General features: G+C 58.3%; 1 protein-coding gene across 2 annotated transcripts; it reads right to left on the reverse strand.

The window, feature by feature from the left end:
* Positions 1 to 3,865: 3,865 nt before the first annotated feature.
* On the reverse strand, positions 3,866 to 14,792 carry ISG20 (interferon stimulated exonuclease gene 20). Of its 2 annotated transcripts, none has more exons than XM_059180032.1 (4): positions 14,656 to 14,792; positions 14,138 to 14,389; positions 5,403 to 5,603; positions 3,866 to 4,103 (listed from the first exon to the last, which is right to left on the reverse strand). In XM_059180032.1, the coding sequence occupies exons 2-4, from the start codon at positions 14,363 to 14,365 to the stop codon at positions 4,017 to 4,019; spliced, it is 516 nt and encodes a 171-aa protein (XP_059036015.1). In that variant the 5' UTR covers positions 14,366 to 14,389; positions 14,656 to 14,792; the 3' UTR covers positions 3,866 to 4,016. The 2 variants fall into 2 exon arrangements, with proteins under 2 accessions (XP_059036015.1, XP_059036014.1); XM_059180031.1 differs by having other exon boundaries at positions 14,628 to 14,786.
* Between the last annotated feature and the right edge of the window lie 1,957 nt (positions 14,793 to 16,749).

Raw genomic sequence — 16,749 nt, forward strand, 5'->3', positions numbered from 1 at the left:
ATCCGTGTGAACATACGGGTCTTTCCAAAGCCAGCCCTGGCCGGAGGGGGCCACTCGTTCGCTTGTCCCAGCGGAGTCCTGGTTCCCACGGCACCTCTTCCCCATCTAAGAATCCACTGAGGATGGGACTGAGGAGAGCGGGCAGAGAAGGGACAGGCAGGCTGGTGGCAGGTGGGCGGCGGAGGGTGGAGGGGGACAGAGGGGCAATGGGAGGGGCTCCGCAGAAGAGGAAACCGTTGAAGAAATGGAGGGCATTAAACCTGGAAAGTCAAAGACTCGGGGTAGAAGTGAGAGAAATGAAAGTGATGTAAAAATGGGTGACAGGTCACGACGTACGAGTGGGGTTGGGTTTATCCCTGGTCGGAGCTTCGGCGGGGCGGGCCCTGCACTTAGAAGGGTTTCGGAGACCGTGAGGTCTCTGTCTTGGGACATACCCAGGCCCCTGGTTGAAGAGTCAGGTGGGAGGTGGACTAGGGCTCAGGTATCAAATTGGTGGCCCGCGGGCCGGACACAGGCCTAAAGCTGTTTCCACTGGGCGGCATTTCTGCACAGCCACAGTCAGCGGATGCTGAGTGGCACCTGTCCAGCTGGGCAGGCTTTTCCAGCTCTGCACAGCACATCGGGGCTGAGTCACTCCTTTGTTTTCCGCACTGGTCCCTTATGCATTTACGCCTATGGGCATTGGAAAAGAGGCCCTGCCCAGGTCCTCCCTTCTTCTCTTGGCTCACCCTGTAGGCCCGCCTGGGCAGGTGGCAGGTCCTTCCCATGGGCTCAGCCATGAGCTGCCCTGCCCCGGCTGGGGTGCCAGATAGAACTTCCACCTGCTGGAAACCCTCATCACTGCCAGCCCCACCTCCACCCTCCTCGAGCTGCCGTTAAACTGGGATCCACCCAGGTCCCCGGGGACTAGGTCTTCTGACCCAGGACAGCAGAGTCCTTCTCCTGGCCTTCCTGCCCTGGAGCAGAGATGGTCCCCCAGGGTATTTCGGGTCCTGGAAGGGAAGAGATAGAAGGGACAAAGTGAGGAAGGTCACCCTCTGACCCCCGGTCCAGGAGGGTGGCACAGGGGACAATGACAGCAGCGGTGGGTCTGAAGGAAGGTGGGGCAGGGTTGGGGAGGTGGAGGATTGGAAACCAACTGGGGGAGCCAAATGGGGCCGCCGAAGGGCTCGGGAAGGAGAGAGCAGAAGCCAAGGCGATGCTAAGCCCAGCTGGGCCTTGTCCCCGTGTGCCCGGGGTGGAGCCTGACCTGCTCTTGCCAGGACTGAGGGCTGGAGAGCAGGACGGCATGGCCTCCCAGGGCAAGGAGAGGTCACCTGCACCCTGTATAGGCCGGGCCAGATGGCAGGGCGGTTTCACTTCCCCCGTCCCATATGCTCCCATGATAGCTATGGGAGTTGGGACGAATATTCCCATTTTACAGAAGAGGAGACTGAGGGGGAAGTTGTGCAAGGCCGAGTCTAGCTCCAGGGAAGGGCGGGGCTCGTGGGCCTTCACCAGCTCTGGGTCGCTAGGAGCGGGGCTGCTGCAGACGACAGACTTCGTCCCAAAGCAGCCACTCAGCAAACATCACCTTCCTGTCCTCTGCGCTTTACAGTCTCATGGAAGGACACCGACATTTGCAGGCCACAGCTCTGGTTGTGCTGGGACCCAGATGGGTCAGGAGTCCTGAGGCGCAGACCAGAGGCAGGCCTTTATTTTTATTATGATCTGTAGTGCCGGGCACCGTTTGTGGGTCCCCACCCCCACCAGCTGGGGCTGGGCACCCTGCTCGTGGGCTCTGCACCCTCTTCTCTGTCCACCTGATAGGTGGGGCATCAGGTCTCTCAGAGCTGAGACACACAGGCCAAGTCAGCTGGACTCTAAGGCTGGTGCTCTCTACTGGCTGTACAGAAGGTGGGGGTCTCACGAGTGGGGCCAGGGCCCATGGCACATGCCCCGGGCCCCAGAGACCTGGCCCTCAGCTCAGTGCCACCTGGGAGGTAGGGTGGGTGCCTCATTGGGGACATCCAAGCACCATAGCTGGAAGCAGGAAGCTGGGTTAGAGACTTCCTTGGGGACGCCTTTGCTCTGGGAATCCCAGTTCATCCTTCCCTTCAAGGTGGAAAAGACCTTGGCCTGGGTGGCCGAGAGCCGAGAGCCAGGGCTCACCTTCCAGGCCAGTCCCTGCTGCAGGCCCCAGCGGTTTTTAAAGACAGAGCCCCTCACACCTCACGCCTCCTGAGTGTTCCAGGGCTGGTCCCACCTTCCAGGCCCCAGGGACCGACAGATGGCCCAAGGGCGCCACCTGGTGGCCAGTCTCAACCAGACGGGGCAGCTGCAGAAGGCGAGGTCACAGCCCTGAAAGTCAGGCGCCCGCCCGGTGAGCAGAGTAAGGGAGCAAGCTGCCCCTCTCTGCTCTCCCAGACCCGGGAGGGATGGAGGGAGCCCCCCCACCGCCGGGTTCCCAGAGGTCAGTGTGCAAATGGGCGGAGCTGCCATGATAACACCATCTGAGTGAACAGCTCTGAAGTTTGGAGTCGGAGGGGCCTGGATTTGAACCCTTGGGTTCTTAGCCTCACCTCGAGTCCCTCATCTATGTCATGGGGCTATTTAGAGCCTGTTCTTCAGGGTTGTGGACCTCTCTCTGCATGAGCAGGCAGCTGGGGGAGATGGCAGGGGCCACAGCTGGGCCGGCAGTAGGAGCCTACCCTCGTGGTCCTCCCACGATAAGACAGGGGCTCTCAACCATCAGCCGATGCTTCGCTGTGGTTCTAGAAGCACAGTCGAGACCAGCAGCAGTGGGATCAACGGGGAGCTTGTAGGAAATGCAGATTCTGGGCCTCCACCCCAGACCTGCGTTGGCAATTCTGGGGGTGCGGTCCAGCACCCTCCAGGTGAGGCTGATGCTCGGTCCAGTGTGAGAACATTGTGCTTGGGGCCTGGGGTTGCTTAACAAACAACTAGGGTGACTCAACGGATCTAGACATCAGAATCCCCCATGGAGGGCCTGATCAGCGTCACCTGCTGTCCATCTCCCCCCACCCCCCCGACAGTTCTGTGTCTAGAGACACCGGGCACAGATTAAAATAACTCTACAGCTGATTCCAGTGAGCAGTCACTGCTCTGCTGTGGACTCTTCTCCCCACGAGCTACGCATGCCCCCTTCCGGGGTTCGGCTCCCTTGGCAGAGCACAGCTGCTCTCCCCCGGGTCTCCTCGATCAGTGAGCATCGGAGACGGTAACCAACCATTACTGAAGTTTGCTAGGTGAGTGTTTAAGCTCTGACAGGCGTGATGCTAGGAGCTTTGTGTGCGACAAGAACCCTATGATTACAATTCCCCCACTTTAGGGGCACCTGGCTGGCTCAGTCAGTGAAGCGTCTGTCAAATACTGTCAAATAAATAAATAAAATCTTTTTTTTTTTTTTTAAGAGTTCCCATTTTACAGGTGGAGAAGCTGAGGCACAGAGTTCAGTAACTCACTCTAGCTACTAAGACTCTATCCTAGTTCTGACTTCAAAATCCACTACCTTTGCTTCCTCGTTTTACAAGAGGGGGGATGACTTGCTGAAGGTCACCACATTCTCCGGACCTTGGCTTCAGAGCAGTGGCACCCATTTCAAGATGGCACAAACGGACCTCTGAGCCAGGAGCCACTGCCTCAGGAAAAGGGAGGCGGAGGCAAGAGTTTAGTTACATGCCACCTCGATTCCTCCAACTGCTTCTTAGACGCACAGGAGTCAAGATTATTTGGGAAACCAATACCCCCAGTCCCCCACCCCACCCCCATTCCAGCTCGGTCTTGACCGTCCTCTAAGCGACCTGCAGACTGGGGCCCATCACCCTTCCCCAGCTCAGAGAAAGACTAGAGGAGTGTCCAATGATGGAGTAGAAAAAATATAGAGCTATTTTATTACTAAAGATACATTTTCCAAAAGCAAGGAGGTTGCTGTCTTGAAGAGACGACCACATTGGGGACGTTCCAACGGAAAGGGCCGAACAGATCCCCAGCCCCTCTCGCCGAGCAGGCAGCCATCAGCGGGCTCGAAGCCGCTGGGAGAGCTTGTAGAGCTCCATCGCAGCCCTGGCGTCCTCCACCGAGCTGTGTCCGGCGCGGTTGCTCTGTAAACACAGGCGCAGGGGGAGGGCTCCGGTGGGGCTGAATCCCTGGTTCCCGGGCACCAAGTTGGGTCCATGAGCGCGTCTCCCCAGGCTCCTGACGCCCCTGGACTCAGCAGGTGGCTGGAGCAGGCCTGGTCTCAGCTGTCAGCCCCGGAGCTGGGGCCCTAGGCCCAGGCATGGCCAAGCACAACTTCCAGCCTCCGGAGAGCCGGGCTGTGCCCTCGGGGTGGGGGTGAGGGGCACACTTGCTGTCCGACACATAGGGAGCCCCACCGCACGGGCCCATATTAAAACAACAGGTCAGAACGAGGTTTGTAAAGCGCCGCTTCCATGAATGCACGTGATGACCATTCTGTCCCTGGTCCCATGGGCCACAAGGCTAGTGGAGGGGTCCAAATTCAAGCCCCTTCCCGGCGACCTACACAATTCCCAGTCACCCGGCCAAGTGGTGCCTCCTCCCTCAGGCTGGAGCTCACCCTTCAGACTCGTGCACACCTGCCCTCCTCCCCGCCCAGGCACCCTTCACCCCTTCAGGCTAATGGGCCACTCTCCCTCCCACCAAGGGTTGCTCAAGCATGGGGCGGGCCCAGCCCTGCTCAGCCGCACGTCTCCAGCACCCCATCCAGTCCAGCCCAGAGTAGGGGCTGGTAAGTATCTGCTGGCCAGGGAAAGCCCCACATGCAGCTGCGACTGCTAGTGTGCGGCCCACCTCCGTAATCTCGCGAGAACCAACACCTGGACGCCTTCGCCCGGGGCTTGCTGGAGGTGACAGATGCTGAGGGGTGGGGGCCCTGGGAGCAGTAGCAGCCATGCCTGAGGGGAGCTTTCTGGACTCCCCCCTTCCTGGGTAAATCTGAGGTCTGTGGGATTTCCCAGAGGCCCACGCTGGGGTTAAACTTCGGTTATCCACGCAGTACCTGGCTTGAGGTTGAAAGCACCCAAACAAAACCTGCATGGGATGCCTTCCCTCCCCTGCCTGTCATCCCCGCTCTCCCGGAGCGTCCTGGGGTCAGCTCTGGAGTAGAGCTCCCACACTCTGGTGCTTGTCTGGGGCCAGGGGCTGGGGATGCCCGGAGCCAGCACCGCTTTCTTGCTGGCGAGCCCACGGTCTCTTAGGACTTGGGGAAGGACTTGCTGGGGCGGGGGGGGGGGGGGGGCAGAGCATCTTTGGGGCCAAATGTGGGGATTCTGGAGCCCCTGGGGGCAGTGAGAGCCTTGTGGGAGAAGGAAGCCTCTGAAGCTCGGAAAAGCGGAAAGGCTGGTGGCGGGGTGGGCGGGGAGAAGGGGGGGGCGTCTCACCTGAATGCGCCGGTGGAGGAGAACCTCGCTGAGCAGCCGGAGGGAGGCCTGCCTCTGGGACAGCAGGTTGGCCTGCCGCAGCAGCACCTGGTCAGTGGACGTGTCGTGGACAGAGTAGTTGACCATGTCCTCCTTCAGCGCCTGGAAGTCGTGCTTCAGGTCGTGGCCCACCACCAATTTGCCTCTCAGGATCTGCAGGATCTGGCCGGGAGGACACACCGCCCACGCCTCACGCAGGGTCCTCCGCGCGGGCCTGAGGCCACCCGCAGGGAGCAGCCCCCCACCCCTCAACTTGCTGTGGGACTTTGAGCCCATTGTCCCCCCCTCTCTGGGCTTCCAACCTGTCGTCTACAAAATGGGGAGACTGGACGGGCCCCTCCTCACGCTCCGTGGTTGCGGTCAGTGCCAAAGGGGAGTACCCGACTCCTTCAGTGGCTTCTATGGAGAAGAGCAGTGGCCGCGGCTGAGCGTGTCCCACGGGCCGGGCTGAGTACGTCACACATGTTAGGTCGTCTAATCCTTTCAATAACCCTCACTCAGGCAGGCAGCATAGTGACCCCGCAAAGATGCGGATGCCTTGCCCCGCAGAGGGGAGTTAAAGTTGCAGACGGGCTTCAGGTAGAAGACGACCTCCCAGGAAGGGCGATCGCCTGCACGGCCCACGGGGGCTCCACATCATCGCGAAGGCCCTCAGATGTGGGGGGTCAGTGATTTGCCCTGAGGGCCTGACAGGCAGCTGCTGGCCTGGGGGTGAGAGGCAGGGGCCAGGTGTCAAGGACACGCGGCTTCTAGAAGCTGGAAAAGGCAAGGAGACGCACCCTCCTGCGGAGCTTCCAGAAAGGAGCGCAGCCCCGCCCACCCCTCGATTTCAGCCATTGGGACCCGTGCCAGACTCCCGACCTGTGGAACGGAAAGCCGACAGGTCCGTGGTACCTCAAACCACACGGCTTATGGTTTCCTTACAGCAGAACCGTAAGAAGCTAACAGAGCTGGGAGAGAGGCCTGTCCTTGATGGACGTTTTGCAGAGGAGAAAAACTGAAGCCTGGAGAAAGGGAAATAATTTGCCCCCCGGGTTCCTCTGTGGATTTTAAGCAAGTTTGCAGGTCCCTTGTCGCATCCGCTCTCCAAAGGTGGAGCTCAGTCGCCCTCCCTTCAAATGAATACAGGCCCGGCTATGTGACTTCTGACTTCTCAGGGGCCAGTCCCTCAGCAGCCCCAAGCTACCCCGAAGCCACCTGCCGGAGAGAGCACAGGGAGGCGGAGAGCCGAGCCCGAGGCGCCCCAGCAGGTGAGCTGGCAAAGCTCCCGATGATTCCGGCTCCAGGCCTGTGGAACACCTGAGCCCACAGGCCAAGCCCGGTCCAGATTGCAGACGTGTGAGCACAGTAAATATTGACCTTCTGTGAACCACTATGTTTGGAGGTGATTTGCTAAGCACCATTAGGTAACTGGGACAGTCACACAGCCAGCGACTTAGTGGCAGAGTGAGCCTTCAAAGCCACACTCAGAGCAGGCCAGCTCCAGGCCTCTGCCAGCCACGCAGTCGAGCTTTGGGGGAACAACCCGAGGCACCCACATAGGTGCCTCCATCCTGACTCTGTTCCCGTGGTGGCCCCGTGGACAGCCTCCTACCTCAGGCCCCATGGGCCGGTCCCCTTTCTTTACTGTGGCTGTCATCAGGATTTGAGGGGGACCTTGGCGAAACCATATCAGGCCCTCACTGGAGGGGCAGCTTAGGGCTCAGGCCCCTCTTTGGTCAGCTCTTCAGTAGCTTCTGTCCCGTCTTCTGGCTAACACCCTCCCGTGCCCTGCTTCTGCTTCTAGTGGCTTCCTGGGACATCACATGGGCATTACGTGCCCTCCCTTGGCCACCACAGGATTGCTGCGGCCAGTCCACAGGAGGGGAAGCCAAGGCTCGGACACCTGAGGCAACCTGTCTGTGGGGTCTGTCCATCTGTCATCAGTGGGCAGTGTCACCAGCCCACCCATCACCGCGTCCCCCATTCCCGTGGTTTGTCAGCTGTCGGGCCACCGCTGGACAGAGCCCGCAGTCAGCCTGGGGACTGGGGAGGGTCGCTGGAGGAACGGAGCTGGGCTGGACGGGGGGGACACCACGATGGGCTAAGGCATCCCCCGGGGAAGCACCGGACATCTGGGATTCGGAGTGCCACTGCTGCTGACCCAGGACTCACGTGAGCGCTGAGGGCACACGACCTCAGCAGCAGCTGAGTCCTGTGTGTGGAGGAAAGCGCAGGGCTGCACTGGGCAGCCGGGGGTCACACACCCTTTCTCACAGACATCCTTTAACATTCCTCAACAATGTGGCCTCTTTGCCCCCAGTGAGGAGCTGGCTCGGGCCCAGTTCACAGAGCCCTGAGGGACCCTCTGCCATCCCAGAAACTGCATCCACAGGTCCCAGGAGCCAAGAGGACCAAGTCACTGGGACTTGGTGGCTTCCTGGGAACTTAGTCACTTCTGGAACCCGAGGGTCCGGAGGCAGGGAACTCACGACAAGACAATATACAAGGAGAGGACAAGCAGTAGCAAGAGGAAACCAGGGAAAGAGAAGAATGTCTTTGGCAGGAAGATGCCAGCGACTTCTCAGGGTGAGGATACTGGGCCCCGGGCAGGGAGAGACAGCGGGTCCTCGCTGTGTGCTCTCAGGTCAAAGACCATATGTGGGCTTCGGTTCCCCAGGGGGAAGGTGAAGGCAGGGAGAGGTGAGGCTCCGGCGACTTCCTGAGGCAGAGCTGGGGAGGGAGGTGGGGGGCTGCCAGAGCCTGGGCACGGGAAGGTGCCAGCTGGGGGACCCTTAGGGCTGTGGGACCTGCCTTGAGTCAGCGTCAGGAGGCAGGTCTGTCGGACACGGGGGCAGAGCCTCAGATTCCTGGAGAGCCGAGTGGGGAGGAGGAAGGACACATTCACCCATCTGCTCTTGTCACCGGCCCTGGGACAGGGACTCTCCTCACCTCAGCCGGGCACCACCTCTCAGCTCAAGGAGTTCAATTTCCCTGCCACAGAGGAGGGGACTGGGGGCCAGAGACATGGGAAGGTGTGCCCAGGGGACACAGCTGGTGAGTTGAGAGCTGCAGTGAGGTGTCTGGAGCTGCCTGACCCCGTCCCTGTCATTAAAGTTGTCCTTGTCACCACCTGCTGGAACCTAGCTCAGCAGCAGGAATGTCGGAGGGCGTGGAGGGGGATGCTGTGCCCATGTCGGCTCTCAGCGAGGACTTTCTGAAGCAGAAACAGGCCTCTGTGAGGCTCGAGTCATCATACCACCTTCCTGACGGGGAAAGCGGGGCACAGGGTGGCCTGTGCCTGTGTCCCATGGCGGGGAGTAATGGCCAGGGACGCCACTGCATTCCCACTCTCGCTCCAAGTATTTCCCAGAGGTGCCTGATCAGAGAAAGATCACCTGGGACCTTTGTTAAAAACCCACAGGGCCAGGCCCTCCTGTCACCTTCTGGAATGGCCCTGGTCCCCTCCTTCACCCAGTCCCCTGCCTGGCTCTGCAGGTGCACCCACCCCAGCTTGTGCCCGCATCCCGCAAGGCTGCTTCTGTTGGGGGAAGCCTGGATGGTGAAGCCATCCTCCTCCATCTGGCCGGGCCCCAGGGACACTGGCCCGGTGGCAGGGCCCCAACAGGGCACTTGGCCCAAGCACGGGTGGCCTTGGCAGCAGCTGAGAAACAGCTGTAGAAAGCCTCCCTTCTGCTGCTTTTCCCTCCTAAACCCAGAGGCTTCATGGGATTCAGCTGGTTTGTCTGCCAACTAAAAATGAAATTATCCCTCCCCAATCCTGATCATGGGTAGATGCTACTCAGTGGACTGGGTAAACATTAAGAAAGCATTAACTTACAAAAATACACTACAGGTGATTAAAAATTACAATGAAAAGAAAAAACAGCATTCATTAGCCCACCAGGTGAGAGGTCAGAACCTGAACCCCGAATTGTATCACAGCTTTGCTGTGTGTCCTTAAGTAAGTTGCTGCCCCTCTCTGGACCTGTCTCCTCCTGGGCTGACAGCCTGATCTGTGGGGCTCTATAGACCAGCTGTTCAACTTGGGCACTCTTGGTGCTTCTTTGGTGTGTTTGTGTCTGGGGGGAGAGGCTGTCCTGCGCATTATAGGATGGTTTAGCCCCATCTCAGTCCTCTCCCCACCGGATGTCAGTAGCAGGCCCCCTGCCCCATTTATGACAACCGGAAATGTCTCCAGATACTGCTAAACATCCCTGGCGGGGGGGGGGGGGGGCAAAATCACTCCACACTGGGAACTGCTGCTCTAGATGATGGTCAGACCTAGAGGTTTCAGAAGATGCCAGGCAGTAACTTCCCACTATGAAAGTAATCAAACCACATTACAAAACAATCAAAACAAAGAAGGGAGTGGTGGGATCCCACGCACATTCTCAGGAGCCTGTGGCAGGAACCTTCCTGGGTGCACTGGGTGGGGTTTCCGGCTCCCCAGAGCACTGCTGGCCACCACGGGCTGGTCTATGGCTCACGGTGAGCCGGGCCCACTCGCCGCTCCCGTCGGAGGAAGAGACAGGTTGGTGAGCAACGTTTGTAAGTTGTCTGCATGAAACCAAGGCCTGGCGAGCCCTAGGCTCACCTGAGAGGTGTCCCCCAGCCCTGGGGCGTCCGATAGATGGCTGATAGGCTTCTCCCCTTTGGGAGCCCCCAACCCAGCATATCTTGGGACCCGTGAGCCCGGTCTCTGACTTTGGGATTAGCACATGGGGGCGACAGAGTGGGATCGAGCTGCCTCTGTGTCCTTGTTTGTGGCAACAAAGGACAGCTGTTGCCTTGTACCACATCTTCACGCACAGGGGGTGCCTGACCCTGTCCCTCACATTTGCCGGCCACCTAGCATTCAGATGACACATTGATACACGTTCATGATGGGATCTGAATATCCCAGCGCAAATTCTGGAGCCAGGATTTGGGTCTCCGCTCTACGCCTTTGTTGGAGCGCCTGCACAGCCTTGCGCCCCAGTTTGCTCATCTGTAAAATGGGGCAGCAATGCCGGTTAGCCACTTCGCAGGGCTACTGTGGGGAGCAAAGGCAGGGGTGCATGGCAAGCGCTTAGAACAGAGCCAGAACACGATGCTGGATATACCTGTCCTGCTTCACCCCCTCCCCGTGGCCCAGACACTCCTACCAAAGGGCGCAGAGAAGTTTAGCAACAAACCAGAGGACACACATCCACGTCCATGCACGTCTAACAACCGTGTGCTTGCCCTCTAGCTCCCGGCTGGGTGTGAATCGCTGCTTCTTGGCAGCCAAAGCTGGCATGAGGGCGGAGGCAACTTTGTGCCACACAGCTACCGGAACACCTGTATTTTATGAAAATCAATTCAACTCCGATCCCACAAACATCTGTGCACAAAGCACACCACCCAGTCTGGAGGCAGAGTAAACAGCAGCGGCGTGGAACTAGGCAGATCAGGTGTGCGGACAGGCAAGCTTTAAAGTACGGGGGCCACAGCAAGAGAACTTGAGGCCCCACGTGGGGAGGTGGTGATGATGGGCAGGGTGGGCGGGGGGGGGTAAGGCCTGCCAGCATGGGGCAGGGGGCCGGGGAGAGTACGGATGTGGCTGGATAGAGACTGAGTCATGAAAGCAGGCAGGAAAAGCAGGTTGGTAGGGTGCGGAGGTCCACGAATATTGTGCTGAGGGACATTGGGCAATGGGGAGCCATGGGGGGTGTTTGAACAGTGGTATGGGGAAGCTGTGATCTGAGCCAGGCCTGGGGAAGTTCCTCTGGCACAGCTTACCTGCCGTTCAGGCAGAAAATGAGAGCCAGAATCTAAGACCACAGTGCTCAAGGGAAGTCAGAAAGGGGACTCAGACCGATCATCTGGGTGTCTGCCCTTCCCCCCACCACGGGCACAGTTAGTGACCATCACTGTGGGCCCGGCACTGCGTTCCGGGCTACAGGCTATGGCACTCCATCCAAACTCCAAGGGCCAGGGAAGAGACATCAGCAGCCCCGTCACTGATGAGCAAACAGGTTCAGAAAGTTCGAGAACTTGCCAAAGGTCACACAAGCCGGTGAATGACGGAACAGGAAATAGAAACCTCAGATGTGGTTCAAAGGTCTACCTGGTCTATAGATTCTTGGCTCCCTCTCTGAACGACTGCTCAGTGGGCAGTCCCTGGGCAGGGTTCCGAGCTACACACAGGAAGCCTGGGGCCTAGCACAATCTGCAAATGAGATTCCAAGCATTCTGCCCCAAATCTGGGTGGGGACCAAAGGCTTGCAGGGACTTGGCTGTGTGTCCAGGCCTAGGGGATGCGAGCAGGATTTCCCTGCTGCCTCCTCTCCTGCTGTCCCCTGCTCTGGGCTCTCCTGTCCTTTTTGCTGCTCTACCAGCGAGAGGGTGGGGGGCTGGACGGGGAGGAAGGATGGGGATCTTTAGCCCACCTGGCCTCTCAATGGGGATCTGAGTGTGGGGAGCTCTTGCCATGACCCTGGGCTCCCCCGACCCCTGAACAGCCAACCCACCTCTTCCTTATGCTGCCCTCCCCTGTTTGGTGACTCCCTTTTGGCTTCCTCCAACCTGACAGTTTTTTCTTCCCAGTCCTAAGTCTGCTGATGCCTCCCCAGGGGCTCTGACTCATCCCCAGTGACATCTCTTTCCTCACGACCATCTATCCGCCACAGCAGCCCCCACTCTAGTCTCCTCAAAACTTGGGTTTGATCCTGCCATGCTCTTGCTCAAGAATCTTCCATGGCTCTCTGTGGCCCATTGGGTTGCAGACACAGGCTTCTCCCATCTCTCGAGAATACCACCAGCCTCACGGAGTCTTTCCAGAACTGCGCTGATGACTCAGGGCTCCCTGGCCTCCTCTTAGTACCTAGACGACCAGTGCTGTCTGGTAGACTTATAACGTGAGCCACATGTGTAATTTTAAATCACCTAATCGCCATATTTAAAACAGTAAAAATAGGGGAAGTTAGTTTTCATGTTTCGTTGAACCTAAGATTCCAAAATACTATCATTTTAACATGCCAGTGATGTAAAAAACGACTGAGGTGTTTTATGAATTTTTTAACACAAGTCTTTGCAGTCCCGTGTGCATTTTACATTGATAGCACATCACGGTTTGGACCAGTCATTTTGGGGAGCTCACAGCCACATGTGGCTCGGCGGTCCCGTTGGACACACAGCTTTAGAGGTCTGGGCCTGAGCTCCGAGTCCTGACCACCTTCTGTTACGTGAACCTTTGCGGATCACTTAGTGCTATGGGTTGAATTGTGTGTCCCCCACCCTGATTCATGTTGAAATCCTAGCCCCCAGGACCTCAAAATGTGACTTATCTGGAAATCGGGTCATTGCAGATGTAACTAGCAGAGACCCTCAGGGCCCTAATACAACAGGACGCCTGTCCTCATACAGGAGCCCCAGGGGCACAAAGCACGCACACAAGGAGAACACCACGCAAACCTGAAGGCAGAGACGGGGTGATGGCTCTGTAAGCCAGGCCACAGCCAGGCTGGCCAGCCGACCCCAGATGCTGGGAGAGAGACGCGGCACCGATCCTCCCGCACCACAGAAGGAAGCGAGCCTGCCCACGCCCCAGCCTCCATGACAGTGGGAGGATGAATTTCTGCTGTTTGAGCCCCCAGTCCGCAGCAAGTCGCTACAGTGGCCCCAGCAAACCAATACACTTAGTTCCAGCGGGCCTCAGTTTCTGCATCTCTAACTTGGGGATAACAGACGATCGATGGTAACAGCTAACATTTCTCGAGTCCTTACACAGGCGCTCTGGGCGCTCTCAGTCCTCACGATAATCCTATGAAATTGTAATTCTTATACCCAGTTTCTGTTCCAGGTGTGGGCAACTGGGTACACAGAGCGGCTGCCCCAGTAACTTCCCCGAGGTAACTCAGCTCCTAAGTCAGCAGCCAGGATTCAAGACTGGCCCTGCTGTATCTTGAGTTTACAGCCCCCGAGAACCCTTCCGGCGGCTGTCCCGTGAGGTGGGAGGGAGCTCCCCCCGCCTGCCAGTGAGCAGGAAACAGGAACTATTACTGCTTACGTTTTGTTTCTCTCTAGCGCCCGGAGCCTGGGGTGTGGTGTGTGCACCTAGGACAGACCTCGTTCCTCTCTGTTCCTCAGGGACTGCCCCCCCACCAAGCCCCAGCAGCCTAGAGACTCATGAATTTACGTGCCCCTGTAACCTTCCGAGTATTGACGAAAGCTGGTGCAAGAGAGGTTGAGTTTCCTTTCCCTCTAGTGATTCAGCGAAACGGAAACAGAAACAGAAACTGGGACCTAAACAAGTTATCACAACTAGGTGAACCGGGAGGGTGGGAAATGTCGGGACCACATACTGTCCTCGAGCTGAGGGAAGGCCTACCATGGGGTTGGGCTCAAGCTCTCCCCTCGGTCCAGGGGCTCCAGGCCTGTTCTCCAGCTCTGGGAGCTCCCTACCCAGAGGGAGCAGCCGGGGTAGAGAACCTCAGGTGGGACCAGGTGCCCCCATCACAGGGCCAGCAGGGTGGATCGGATGCCCTGAAGGCCGCTCCCAGATGTGAGTCTAAGGCTGAGGTCAGGAGGTCTTCACAGGGATGCCCCAGAGCTCCCTCACACAGAGGTGGGGGAACCTGCCACATCTGGGGTCACAGGTCGCAGACCTGGCACCCGGAGAAGGTACCCGAGAAGTGTGCACATGGGTGTGTGTGTGGGAGTCCGGCCTGGCCCGCGGACAGCTCTCTACTCACCTCTTGCTTGGCCACGGCGAATGGCGTGGCCGCCTCCATGTTCCGAGGTGTGATCCCGCTGAACCTCGTCCTGTAATCCATGATCTCCCCCTCAGGCCGGATGAACTTGTCGTAGAGCACCGTGCCATTGATGTCCACGAGGCTGCAGCGAGCCAAGCCGCTCCCCTGGCCATGCCCCAGCCCCACCATCTCGCAGTCGATGGCCACCACCGCAGTGCTGCTCGCCATGTTTCAGCAGGACCCTCAGACGTGCTGGGGAGGTGAGGCGGGTGGGGGGCAACAACTTAACATGAGGACACCGTGGCCCCAGGTGTCCTCAGCCACCACCCTGCCAGCCTGTGCCCTCTGCCCTGTTTGTACGAACACCACCCAGCAAAAGGCAAAGGGGGCCTCTTGCCACCCTGCCCGGCTTCCGGAGCCCAGCAGTCCTGGGGTCCTCGGGGATGGGCAGGCCAACCGCTCCCCCACTCCCGCCCCGGCTCCCACTCACCTGCCCGCCTCCGCTGCCCTCAACTCACGTCTGCCTCTCTGGTGCCACTTCTGCGCTACTACAGTCCCTCCGAGCTGTGAGTCATCTCTGACTTCACACCGGGAATCCCGACCCTGTTTCAGTTTCTGGTTTTTATCAGGCGAAGTCAGGGGCCGGAGGCCGGGCACGTGGGCCGGGCTGCTCCAGCCTCCCTGTCCTCACAGGTCACCTTTGCCCCTGCCCGCACCCCCCCCCCCACACACCCAGGTGCACGGAGCCCTCCTCTTCGCAAACGATGGGTGATGAGAAGCCAGCGCCTTGCCACACCTTTTCTCCGTTTCTCACCTTCGGTCTGTCCAGAGAATAAACATCCCCAGGATCGGGGACCACAGAATGTCCCACAACTTCCGGGGCCACGACCAACCTGATACTTAGAGACGTCTTTAAGGGGAGCTGGGGGACCTGGCTCTTGGGACATTGCGGCTATCAACAGGGAGGGCATGAAAAGGCTGGGTGCAAGTGGGGCCGGCCTACCCTCCCCCCCACCCAGGAAAGGCGAGCTGGGAGGGAGCCCCTAGAGTCACCAGTGCCTCAGGGGTATTTCAGAACCTGCCATCTGTCTGCCCTTAATGGGCTCTGCCTTTAGCTGGGCTGACACTGTTTGAGGACAAGGAAAAGAGCCTGAATAGAGCCCCAACCAGCCTGGCCACACTTCCAGGGGTTACACTCCCTTCCAGGCTAGAACCCTGGCCTCTTACAACCATGCCTGACAACACACAGAGCCCTCGGTATTTATCGAATAGATGAATGAGTTACAGCTGAGACAAAAACAGAAGCAGCTTTCAGTGAGGAAGTCGTCACCATGGACTGGCATCGAGATTCTTGCCTCCTGCCCCAGACGCATGAGGTTTAAGCTTTGAGCCGTGGGATCTGATTTCCCCCAGATGTCACCAAGGTTTGTGGCTTACAAAGGAATTTCCCCAGGTCCCTGATGTTTTCACCACGTGACGTCTGACTGTAGCGGACCTCACCTCAAACATGAAATCCAGTCCTGAAATACATCTAAACGGTACGGCATAGCTCACAGTTGTCGTTCCATGGGCTTGAATTTGAGATAGATTATTTTGGGTTCCCATCCTGAATGAGCAATTTTTGCTTGACTTTGGACTGTTAGGGGACTTCTTGTTTCTCAAATGCATGAAGGATTATGCCCTGATTTAGGGAGAAGATGAAGCAGAATGTGTTACTTTTTGCGAAAGTGCATTGAAAAAGTAACCCCCTCGAGATTCGGTGGTGAGGTTTCTGCTTCTACAGTCCCCTTAGGACCCCACACATCTCACGCCCTCACCCTGCTTGGCCTCCACCCGTCCCAGAGAGAACACACGTCCGCCACTCCTGTTCTTTGCCCCAGGGTCCGGAGCCTGCTCCATGGTCACCCTCCCTGCCTTTCCCCGAGGTCCCTCCCCACCAGCCCGTGGGCTCCCGGGTCTTCCCACCTCCCCCTTCACACCCTACTCCACACTGTCCTTCAAACCCGAAGAGATTTCGTTTCCCCTTATCTAATCTCGTGCACTGTTTGGGACAGCACTTTGCTGGAGAACCTACAGTGGTTTCCTGTTGTCCAAAAAAAAAAAAAGCAAACCTCAACTCCCCTGCAGTTTCCAGGACCCTGTCACCTCTCCACCAGCCTTCCCCATCTCATCTGGCATCACTGTTTACACCTAACCGGAGGCCTTTGTGTATTCACATGGTTCCTTCTCCCAGACTCGCCCCCTCCACTGCCCCCAGGGCCTCCCATTCTTGGCCACAGGGCAGGATCAGGTCTCTATCTTTGGTCCCGCTGCAAAGGTCAGCCCCTCTCCAGGCCTTCACCACTACTTCTCACTTCCTCCCACCGCACTGGCTTTGTCTGGTCCCCAGAGCCTGGGTGGGCCTGTGCTATCCAACCTCCATCTCCACCTGGAAAGCTCTGCCTCCAGGTGATCTCCTCCATTTGCTCCCTCTTCCTTAGGCTTCCCACCACGGCCTTTTCTGGCCTCTATTTAAAACTGGACTTCCTCTCCCTTCTGGATTTCTCCTGCAGGAATAATCAGCGCCATCAGAAATACCGTGATTTTACTTGTCCATTTACTGTTCCTGCTCC

Source organism: Mustela lutreola, chromosome 7 (assembly GCF_030435805.1).
Source record: "Mustela lutreola isolate mMusLut2 chromosome 7, mMusLut2.pri, whole genome shotgun sequence".
Taxonomy (NCBI): domain Eukaryota; kingdom Metazoa; phylum Chordata; class Mammalia; order Carnivora; family Mustelidae; genus Mustela; species Mustela lutreola.

Bases quoted from the DNA above. Each gene is read 5' to 3' on its own strand.
- ISG20 (XM_059180032.1), bottom strand. From the start codon at position 14,365: ATGGCGAGCAGCACTGCGGTGGTGGCCATCGACTGCGAGATGGTGGGG. The intron at 5,604-14,137 runs GTGAGTAGAGAG...CCTCCCGGCCAG, and splicing joins TCGCCGTGGCCAAGCAAGAG to ATCCTGCAGATCCTGAGAGG. The intron at 4,104-5,402 runs GTGAGACGCCCC...CTGTGTTTACAG, and splicing joins TCCTCCACCGGCGCATTCAG to AGCAACCGCGCCGGACACAG.